Source organism: Macaca nemestrina, chromosome 7 (assembly GCF_043159975.1).
Source record: "Macaca nemestrina isolate mMacNem1 chromosome 7, mMacNem.hap1, whole genome shotgun sequence".
Taxonomy (NCBI): Eukaryota; Metazoa; Chordata; class Mammalia; order Primates; family Cercopithecidae; genus Macaca; species Macaca nemestrina.
Genome location: NC_092131.1, coordinates 104944096 through 104956173, shown reverse-complemented (window position 1 = coordinate 104956173; position 12078 = coordinate 104944096). Strand labels below are relative to the sequence as shown.

At 38.6% G+C, this 12078-nt stretch overlaps 1 protein-coding gene across 7 annotated transcripts in view; it reads left to right on the top strand.

Annotated features, from left to right (window-relative positions):
* Nucleotides 1-12078, top strand: part of LOC105488361 (AGBL carboxypeptidase 1) — a 958121-nt gene that overhangs the window by 730959 nt on the left and 215084 nt on the right. The window contains exon 23 of one of the 7 annotated variants that reach the window (XM_071100738.1): nt 6383-7992. The exons of the other annotated variants lie outside the window; for them this stretch is intronic. Within the exon in view, the coding sequence (XP_070956839.1) occupies nt 6383-6389 (7 nt within the window). The 3' untranslated portion in view covers nt 6390-7992. Of the gene's footprint in view, nt 1-6382; nt 7993-12078 lie in introns of those variants that run through there. 7 annotated transcript variants of the gene reach the window in all.

Sequence of the window (12078 nt, the reverse complement as noted above, 5' to 3'; positions counted from 1 at the left end):
CACACTGTGAGGTTCTGTGGGACTCTAACCCATTTTTATTTATTTTTATTTGTTTCTTTTGTTTGTTTGTTTGTTTCTTTTTGAGACAGAGTATCACTCTGTCGCCCAGACTGGAGTGCAGAGGCAGTCTCAGCTCACTGCAGCCTAGGCCTCCTGGGTTCAAGAGATTCTCCCACCTCAGCCTCCCGAGTAGCTGGGATTACAGGCGCATGCCACCACACCTGGCTAATTGTTTGTATTTTTAGTAGAGATGGGGTTTCACCATGTCAGCCAGGCTGGTCTCAAACTCCTGACCTCAGGTGATCTGCCCACCTTGGCCTCCCAAAGTGCTGGGATTACAGGTGTGAGCCACCATGCCCAGCCCCCATTTTTCTTAAAAAAATTTTTAAACTGCTGGTTTAGGGGAGGCATGGTGTTGGAGTAGAAGTAAGAACGTGGATTTTGAGGTCAGAGTGATGTGAGATTAAATCCCTGCCCTAATGTTTACTTACTGTGCAATTTTGCACAATCTCCTAACCTCAGTTCCCTGTCTTTAATATGTGAATAATAATACTTGCCATAAAGGAGTGTTGTTAATTTTAAACGAGATAACTTATATAGTGTTAGGACAGAGCTGGCACATCATAAGCTCCTAATGCCATGTTAAATATTAATAATGATATTAATAATGTTGGAGCATAGAAAGTCCTGTTCCCCACAGAGGCAACCTACTGATGGAATTCAGGAAAAATATAGCCAGAAAGTTAATTTGCTTTGTGAACTGGTCGAATGAAAACAGGAGATGTGGTTATGCAAATTCCAGAAATAATAGCTAACATTTATTTCAGCTTGCCAGAGCATATTCTCTGCCCCACTGGTTTTTAGATATTACTGTGAATAAAAATCCCTGAGTAGCTTGTTACAAATGCAGAGACCCAGGTTCTATCCTTAGAGGTTTTAGTTTATTTGCCCTTGGGTTCATGATTCTGCTTTCTAGGGAGTACCCCAGGTGTCTTCACTGACTATATATTAAAAACTGCTGCAGTGGGCTTTGATTCAGGCTGATCCTATTGCTTGATAAAGCTTACTTTTCTTACATAGTTTCCCACCACTATGTGAGCCACAGTTCAAAGGTAACTGGCTTCTAGTGCGTTATAAATTATCCATAGAGACAGGTTAGTCAGACTGCCTTGGCCTATAGAATACTCTCGAATACAATATTGCTCAGTAGTTATAGCCCGAGTTCCTACAAGGCATTAGGTTCTTTCTAGTTTATAGCTCATTGGCCGAATTGAGTTTGACATCACTGGAACAGGTAATCTTTGTACTACTATCTTTGCAACTTTTCTATATATCTGAAGTTATTCAAAATAAGATTATTTAAAAATTTAGCTTGTAAGTTCATATTTTATCAAGTGCCTTTTCAAACACAGGATTACAAATAATAGTAATAATTATCAGTATAAATTAAGAGGAAGGCTGTACTTTTTCAGGCAAATTCCTACAATGAATGCAAATAAATTGTTGTTACTGCAGATAAAACTTCTCTTCCTAAGGTGCACTCTCTGCCCTTTCCATCCCTGAAGCTAAGGAGGAATAGGAGAAAGGAGAGCCAGGGCACAGCTGTAGGGAAGCACATCCAGGTAGCGCTTAGTAAGGGGCTTAGGTGTCTGGGTAGGAGGTGCAGGGAGAGAATCAAGAGGAAGCACGATCAAGGTCAGTGTTTGGAAAATCTGGCTGACCATCGGAATCCTTTAGGACATTTTCTGATTCAAAAGGTCCGGGAAGAGGCACAGAGATCTACATGTTCTTTTTTTTTTTTTTTTCTTTTGAGATGGAGTATCGCTCTGTCACCCAGGCTGCAGTGCAGTGGTGTGATCTCTGCTCACTGCAACCTCCACCTCCCAGGTTCAAGTGATTCTTCTGCCTCAACCTCCCAAGTAGCTGGGACTACAGGCACATGTCACCACTAATTTTTTGTATTTTTAGTAGAGACGGGGTTTCACCATATTGGTCAGGCTGGTCTCAAACTCCTGACCTCAGGCGATCCACCTGCCTTGGCCTCCCAAAGTGCTGGGATTACAGGCACGGGACACCAAGCTTGGCCTGAGATCTGCATGTTTTAAAGGGTCAGTAGTGATTATGATGAGCAGTCCAGTTTGGGAACCACAGATATCAGCAATGAAGCAGAAGTTAGGAGAAAATCACAAGAAATAAATGCAGGTAATTGAACCCCAAGAGAACTGAGTTATAGGGCAACTGAGTAGTCAGAGAGCTCTTTCTAGTGGGGGGTACAGAGGGTAAGAGCTAGTGTCTAGTTACAGAAACTCAAACAGGAGAGCTGAGACTACATCAGAGGCAGAAACTATGACTGGAGATGGGAAGTGATTTTAGTGTTCTAGGTTAGTGCTGGTGACCTAGGATATAGGAATGTATCAGGTAGTTTGTGTACAAACACCCACTGGGTAAATAGTTGTGAAGGTGTTTGGCTTCTTCTCAGTGACTTTTGGCTTTCTGGATTTTTTTTGAAAGGTTTTCTGGATTTTTTTTTTTGGAAAGTTATTACTGATTCTTCTGGGACTAACACTTGTGTCAAACCCTCGGCTCTGAAAGCACATGAATGCCAGGGGCTCTGGGTTGTAGAAAGAGAGTGTGGCAGGATGTGGCTTGTGCAGTCATCAATACGTACAAAGGATATTGGGTACAATTATTTTTAATAAAATATTTAATAAGATATTTAGGGCATATTTATGTATTAAAATAAAAATATAATAGATGCATAAATAGTTACTAACAAGCTTAAACAATAAAATATCACAAATAAAATGGTTATCCTCTCTATACCCATGTCAGAATGCATCTTCCTCTTTGCAACCTAAAATAACTATTATTCTAAATTTAGCTTTTACCATTTTAAGGACCATCTACCTGACTATCATTTATTGACACATCTCAACTTTCATGTAATTGTTGTCATGCTTTATGAATCCTTCTTTCTTATTTCAGCATGTGTTCTTGAGACATACGCATGTTGCTACATGTAGATCTAGCCCTTTAATTTAGTTGTCTTAGAAACACATTAGAATTTATGCATGTGTTATTAAACACTGTGCTACATTGAACATTATCACACATATCTCCTTGTACCCTTGTACTACCGTTTTGCCAGTATGGAGAGTGTTGAGCCAAAAGGTATGTTCAGCTTCTGGATATCGCCAAATTGGTCTGCAACTGGTGGTACCAAGTTACATTCCTACCAACAGTGCATGAGATTTCTTAATGCTCCACATTTTGTCAGCACTTGGTGTTGTTTGCCTAAATGATGTTGTTTGAAGGGTTATTACTGATTCTTTTGTACTACTCAAGTATTTAATGGGTATTCTTTGTTTTATAAAATGAATTTGATTGCATATATTTAAGTGTACAACATAGTGTGTGTGTGTGTGTGTGTATACTGAAATGATTACTCCAGTCAAGCAAACTAACATCCATAACCTTTCATAGTTACCCATTTTTGTGTGTGTATGTGTGGTGAGAGCACCTAAAATCTATTCTCTTAACAAATTTTCAGTATGCAATACAGTATTATTAACTATAGTCTCTATGCTGTACATTAGATCTCTAGACTTGTTCATCCTACATACTCTAGACTTATTCATTCTAAGTAACTGCAAATTTGTACCCTTAAATCTATATCCCCTCATTTTCCTCCCCTCCCTTACCCTGGCAATCACTGTTCTACTCTCTGTTTCCATGTATTCAACTTTTTCTTTAGACTCCACGTGTAAGTGAAATCATGCAGTATTTTTATCTGGGTCTAGCTTTTTTCCCTTAGCATATTGTCCTCCAGATTCATTCATAAATGTCAGGATCTTCTTTTTTAATGCTGGATAATATTCCTTTGTATACATATGTATATGGGCACTTGGGTTGTTTCCATATTTTGCCTATTATGAATAGTCCTGCAGTGAACATGACAGCACAGATATACTTTTGAGGTTCTTATTACATGTCTTTTGGGGATATGTCCAGCAGAGGGATTGCTGGGTCATATGGATAATTTGCATTTTTCTCAATTACTACTGAGGTTGTAGTCACTTAGGTTTCTTCTTCCAAGAATGTTTTGACAATACTTATATCTGTTTTTTTCTTCTTTTAATTTTTAATTTTTTTAAATGTTGGTTTCAAAGAGTCTATATATTTTGAACACTAATTCTTGCTTTCAATTGCATTGAAAATAAGTTCCATCAAACTGTGGTGCATCTTTTTGAAGGCCACCTTCTTGAACATAAGAAAGTCAAGTAAGGGAACAAAGAAATGTGCATCAACTTTTTCTAAAGTAGAAGGATGAGGATGTGGGAGATGCTGGCCAGTTGCTAAGGCCAGAGGGCAAAGAACAGGATCTAGCAGTTGGTGGAGTTGGAGTCTGAGGCAGCGGCTCTGCACAGCACCCACTGAGGTCAAGCCCTTGGAAGGACTTAGATGCTTTCTTTGGTCTCTTGCTTGTGAGTTTGAGCAAACCTATTGCCACAGAACAAAATATGAATAAAGTAAAGACTACATAGCCAAGTTGTTATTTTATTTAGCAAATTCTTAGTAAACACATACTATACGCCAGGCTGTGCACCAAGTTTCTAGTATTACACACAGGAAGATGACACAGAACTTGACCTTCAAGAGAGTTCAGGATTGTTAAAGGACTCATCTCTAATGAAGTCATTGTAAGAAAATGTGGTTAAGAGTTTTAATAGCACTAAGTACGGGACAATATTGGGGCCATTGATTTCTTCATTTGTAAAATACTTATAGAACATCTACTGTGGGGTCTAGGGATATAGCAGTGAACAAGAGAGGCAAGACCTCCTGAAGCATATATTTTAAAGATGCAAGATAGTCATAAGCAGTTAGTAAATAAACATACAAAATCACTGCCATAAATTAGTGATCATTAAATGTATTTATAAGTAACATAATTCAGACAGTGACAAATGTTGAGCTGAACAGTTTTAAAAGGATAATGTCATGAAAAGTGTTGAGGAATGGATCTGCTTCATCCAGCATAGTCGGAGAAGGCCTCTCTGAGGTACAAACATTTGAGTGAGCTATATGTGATGAGAAAGAATCAAACATATGAAATTCAGAAGAAGAATATCACAGACCAAAAAAAGCAAGTGCAAAGTGCAAGGCTCCAAAGCAAGCATAAGTTTGGCATTCACAGATAAGCACAAATCGTAGAAAAAGAAGTAATGGGATCTGCTGGCAGGCAGTAGGGTTTCAGGTTAAAGTCAGGCTTTGCAGAGTAGATCACACTGCAAAATCTGGAAGGATGGAGAATGAGCTAAAGAACCTTCTAGCTAGAGGAAATAACACGTGCAAGGTCAAAGCTTTTGCATCTAAATCCATTACTGTATCTAATTACAGAGTCAGAAATAAGGTCCTACAAGCCACTGCCTACAATGTTTCAAGATGTCTGTGCTCAGCCCAATTGCCTGTACACTTGTGCTCCTAATCTGGAATCCTGACACTTCCATAGGCTTCATGGTTAGGCAAGGAATATCAGATCATGCAACAATGGAATATGTTTTCCCCCAGGGAAGTAGCAGAGTGCAGACTCGGATTATCAACTGGAGTTAAGAGCGTGAGATAGGGATCATCTGAGACAAGTTTCAGTCAAATTCCCATCACTGCAGCTTGTACTTTGGCTTTGGTAGTTGCTGCCAGATTGTTTAAATTTTTCTTCGCTGGAAATTTCATGTGGGTTTATGGATGATCCCATTGAGGGGGACAAACAGCTGAATACAAATGGACTTGATTCTACCCTCTTGGAAAGCTAAGGGGGAGGTGAGTAACGAGCCTTTAAATTATACCTCATGGCCAATGATCCAGGTCTAAGTAAAACTGCAATCCAGCCCCTGCCAACCTGGATTGCCACAACCCCCATTTCAGTGGCTCTCAATTGTCACTCACTCCAGAGAGTGGTTGGAAACACGTGTAAGTTTTAGTAGTCTTTGTGATACTTAGAGACCCCCAATGTTTTTGAAAGAGTAGGGGAATATTCACTTGACCAAGTGAGTGCTTCTGATGATAGGGGGCATAAGATACCTCACCCTTCCCTGGGGCTAGCCCTGGTAAGTCTTGTCAAATTTATCTGTATGACTGTCAGTTCAGCTTAGATGACTCCAATCATTTGAATTGTTTCTGGTGATGAAAATAGTCACCAAGAGACTAGGAAACTCCACACCTCTCAATCAGTAACATAACCACCGCCATCCTTGATTTCACTACTTTTGCTCCTTCTCTTATCTGATTTCTTGAAGTTCAGCAGTATTATAAAATAAGGGTGTTTTTGTTGTTGTTATTTGTAACATGATGATGTATTCTCATTACTTATTTCTCATCCCAGGATCTGAAAAACTTTCTGAAGAAGGTACATAGAGCTGCATTTTGCACTTGGAAATCATTTTCTAATCACAAAGCCCACAGAAAGAAACTTCAGGTGAGGAAAGTACTGTGTTTCTCCAGAAGAAAGACATTCTAGATGTTATTTCATCAAGGCATTTGGGTAACACTGTCAACCTGAGGGAAGGAACTTGTGTAGCATATTAATTTTACCAGCTGAATAGAAAGGAAGCCATGGGTGTATTTTTGTCCTTCAAACACACACACACACACGCGCATGCACACACATATGCACACATACACACACACCTGTATCTTTTTTAAAAAGGCTTTCTCTCCCCCATCTCACACACCTGTATCTTAATAGGTGTTTGGGCTTCCTCAGAGCTTGGTCGGCATCACTGTAGGACCTGCAAGCTAGTGCCCTGTGGCAAACTTGCAATTTGAACTTCTTTTCTAGAATACTGAGATATAGATGATGACCACTTGGTCTCTTAGTTTAGGGTTCCTATGGTTTTTTAATGTATTTTATGGGAAATGATTTCCACTGGAATACTAATGGGGTAGCAGCATGAAGCATGTAATGGAATCTAGGAATTTAGCAGCTCACTCTCAGGACTGCTCGCTCTTCATCTTGTGTGCCTAAAAGTCCCTCCTGTCATAGAGATTCACTATACTTTGAATTTAATTCAACAAGCATTTAGAAAATGTGTAACAGTTCCATGTGGTAGCAGCTCCTGGACCACACTGTATGGCTTCTGTAACCCCCAAGAAGCAATTGCATGAAAGAAGTTGTAATTAGTCCCAAGCACTAAAACAAGAATAATAATAAGTTGTAAAATCTACAGACAAAATAACCAAAATAATCCATGTAGCAGATGACAGGAAGGAGAAAGATCAATCTTTGTCAGAATTTTCAGAACTGTCAGATGATCATCAAGTAAGAGGTAGCATTGGAAGATGGAGAATATTTGGGAAGATATGAAAATCCAGACTTCAGATTGAGATCACATCCTTAATCTGGAAAACACATGAACCTAAAATGATTTGCCACAGTGGATGAATCCTCCCAGTTAGCTACCGTTAGATTGGATGACCTGGTCACTTTAGTAAGCTATTTAGGTCTGAAGATAAGTTCCCAATAAGGCTTAGGCTACACTTTCTGAGTAGTGTATATCAAATGTGGGTAGTATTATATATGAATCTCAGTACTTCCATTTATTATTTGTATGACTTTGGATAAGTATTCAAACTCCGTAAATTTTCACTTTTGCCTGTTACAGATGCACTTTAGTTTGCATGATCATTTCAGATTTAAAACAAGTAATTCACCTCACCCATAGCATGTGCTCAGTAAATGCCCACCTGTATCCTTAGGCAGGAAAGCTGGCCACAATGGTCTCAGTCTTTTTCAAGCTCAGTATTCCTTAGGGAAGTAAAGTCAGCTGGAACTCAGACACAGAAATGTTGCCTATCTTCACTTTGCTTTTCTACAAGCTAATGTCATTGAAACTCTCTTGGATACCTCAATTTCTTGGGTACCTAAATCTTTAATACGAACAGCAGTCATTGAATCTTTTCCTCTGATCTTTGCCATAGTATCAGCTGAATTCTGAACTCATCTTTCCTTGTTTTATATATATATATATATATATATATATATATATATATATATTTTTTTTTTTTTTTTTTTTTTTTTTTTTTTTTTTTTTTTTTTTGAGACAGAGTCTTTCTCTGTCATCCAGGCTGGAGTACAGTGGTGTAATCTTGGCTCACCACAACTCCCGCTTCCTGGGGTCAAGCAATTCTTATGCCTCAGCCTCCCGAGTAGTTGGGGTTAAAGGTGTGTGCCACCACACCTCGCTAATTTTTTATTGTTAGTAGAGACAGGGTTTTGCCATGTTGGCCAGGCTGGTCTTGAACTCCTGGCCTCAAGTGATCTGCCCGCTTCGGCCTCCCAATGGGCTGGGATTATAGACATGAGCCACTGCACCAGCCTGTTTTATATAGTTTCTAACACAATTCCTTGCCCCAACACATAGCTGATTTTATAAGCTTAACATTGTATGATTCTATATCTAACTCCAGCGCCCACAACTATTCTGAAGTAGGCCTGTCCTAACTTTCAGTACCATATACTATGTGCAGCTGTCCCTTATGCATTAGAAAAGAGTACTTTACTTTTGCTCTGCATCAGAATTCCATGGGGTGTTTGTTCAGTGCCTTTCTTCTCTAGTCCCCTTCTTCCTTTCATGTTCTGATTTGATTAATCTGGGTAGATTCTATAATAATCTGTTTATTAGCAAGGAGTACTCCAGTAATTCTGATATAACCTGTTCATTGTCTAGTATTTGGAAAATGTCATTCCAAATACTAGACAGCGAAGATGTCAAGCAAGGAATGTACATGGTCTGTTCAGCGTGGAAATTATTGAGAGTGGCCTGTAAGATTTTTATTGGGAGTTTCATATGAGTTATGTGAATAATGTGGGTTCATATTATGAAGAAATTTGTTGGAAAGAATAAAGTGGTTAAATAGACTTTGAAATCATTACCCATCCATCCAGACCTACCTCTACTCGGTCTATACCTTTAAAATAATTATTTTAAAACTTAACAATATTGGCCGGGCGTGGTGACTCATGCTTGCAATTCCAGAACTTTGGGAGGCCGAGATGGGAGAATTGCTTGATCTCAGGAGTTCAGGACCAGCCTGGACAACATGGCAAAACCCCATCTCTATTTTGTAAAAATAAAAGAGAAAAGAGAAAATGATTAACAACATCCAGAAATTATGACAGAAGGTTAGAGAAGTCAAAGCTGTATTTTCATGATTTCCAGTAACATTATCAACAAAAATATAGATATTTGTCTCTTCCATTGTCAAGTCAGTCCCATTCTATACATCTTTTAGAACTACACAGGTATTTGTACTTTTGTGCCTATTGATAACTTAAAAAAATTAGACAGTAACCTTAGTTAATATTTTTAAATTTAATGCCATCCTCAAGGTACAGAAAGGAGCCTATAGAATTTCCCATTCTTTATAAAAATGGTAAAAATAATTTTCATTGTAAAACATTTGTTTTGGGAGTTAGAAAAGCACCATAGACTATCATTCATCCATCTGCCTCCTTCCTCCCAATACGCACACTTTAGATATGAGAAATCTGATGCTCAAAGAATGGATTAACTTGACCAAAAGAATATTTAGGGAAGGCTGGCATAAGTCTAGACATATGAACCGGTGAAATAGAATTAATAATCCAGATATAAACTCATACATCTATGGTCAATTGATTTTGGACAAAAGTTCCAAGATCATTAAGTAGGGAAACAATAGTCTTCAACAGATGGTTCAAGGCAACTTGCAAAAGAATGAATTTGGACCCTACCTCACAGCATTTACAAAAATTAAGACAAAATGAATCATAGACCTAAGAGCTAAAACTATATGTCTCTTAGAAGAAAACATAGGCAAAAATCTTCATGACATTCGATTTCACAATTTTGTTTTTAAAATATGATAGCAGAAGCATAAGTGACAAAAGAAAACAGATAACTTGGACTTTATCAAAATTAAAAAAATTTTGTTTATCAAAGGAAACTATCAAGAAAGTAAAAAGACAACCCACAAAATGGAAAAAAAATATTTTCAAATCATATGTCTGATAACGGTCTAGTATCCAGAATATACAATTCAACAACAAAAAGACAAACAGCCCAGTTAAAAATTACAAAAGTCTTGAGTAGAATTTCTCCAAAGAAGATATACAAATGGTCAACAAGTATATGAAAAGATGCTCACCATCACTGGTCATTAGAGAAATGCAAATTTAAACAACAATGAGATGCCATTGAATGCATATTAAGATGACCATAATAAAAAATATGGAAAGTAACCAGCGTTGGTGAGGTTACAGAGAAACTGGAAACGTAATACATTGCTGGTGCAAATGTAAAATAGTGTATCCACTTTGGAAAGAAGTTTGGCAGTTCCTCAAACAATTAAACATAAAATTACCACATGATACAGCAATTCCACTCCTGGAAATATACCCAAAGAATGCAAAACATATGTTCAGACAAAACTTGTACAGGAATATTCATAACAGTACTATTTGCAATAGCCAAGCAGTGAAAACAACTGAAATGTCTATCAACTGATGAATGGATAAATAAAAAATGGTGTGTCTATACAACAGAAGGTTATTCAGTCACATAAAGGAATGAAGTACTGATACAGGCTACAACGTGGGTGAACCTCAAAACCATTATGCTAAATAAAAGAAGCCAATCACAAAAGGCCACATATAAGATAACTCTATTTTTATGGAATGGCCAAAATAGGCAAATCCAGAGAGACAGAAAGCAGATTAGTGATTGCCAGGGGCTAGATGAAAGAGGCAATGGGGAGTGATTGCTTAATGGGTACAGGGTTTCTCCTTAGGGTAATGATGTTCTAGAATTAGATAGTGGTGGATAATTGCAAAGCATTGTGAGTGCAGTAAAAGCCCCTGAACTGTACACATTACTTTACGATGATTAAAATGGATAATTTTATGATATGTGAATTTTACTTTAATGAAACAAACAAACAAAAAAACCCTGTGGGGTCTCATGTTTATTACTTCTACATCAGTGTACTTTCCCCCAACCCATGTTCAGTGATGTTCTGAAACTGGACAGCCCTTAGATACATACCTCATGACTATCCATATGGCAAAAATATTTCACTTATTTCTTAGGTAGCTGGATGAAAGTAACATTAGTCTTTCAGTCCTAAGCACAGTGCTGTATACAAGCTATGGAACTGCTAGTTTTATATTTTTTTCTAGTTATGTAGAAAAAGTCCCAAAGTGGACACAATGGACTGTGCCATCACATCACAGAAAGTTCCTAATTAGAAGGCCACCTGGGGGGACCGGCACCTGTCAAAAGCAAGAAAATTGCCAAAGGGGGAAAATAATAGACCCAGCACCCTGAGGGATAATCAATTAAACAGCTTCAGGCTCAGGGCCATCTGCTAAAGGTCAGCTGAAAAGGGTGGCTATCAAAATTTGAAACTTAGTCTCCATGGCTCTGAGGGCTATAAGGCCCAGCCCTGGCACTTCAGCTGCAATTGGAATCCTCAGCTTTAATTGCCAGATCGTCAATTTCCATTGACTATCTGCTCTTGCTTGGATCCCTGCCTTGTGAAAGGGAGACATGGGGATAGACAAATCATTGCCTGGACGGAGGCTGATTGGTGGAGCCCTGTTTTGATATCTGGCAGCCAATCTTTTATAAAGCCTTCTGGGAATGAAGAGGAGGAATGGAATTTTGTGGAACACTCAGAAATGCTCGTCCTTGAAATAATGTCATTGGGAGCATTCCCTGAGGGTTCCATTACCTGGGCTAGGGAGCATGACTCTGCAATTGCTTGAGAGTTAGATCCAATGTGATGTTCAGGAGTTCAACTCTCCGATCTGAGTGGCACTGCCCTTCCTCATCCAGCCCCTCAGCACAGGCATCTGACTAGTAAACACCTTGCTCTCTGCTTGATTTTTTTTTTTTTTTTTTGAGATGGATTTTCACTCTTGTCACCCACGCTGAAGTGCAATGGTGCGATCTCAGCTCATTGCAACCTCCACCTCCTGGTTTCAAGCAATTCTCCTGCCCCAGCCTCCTGAGTAGCTGGGATTACAAGAGGTGCCCAGCA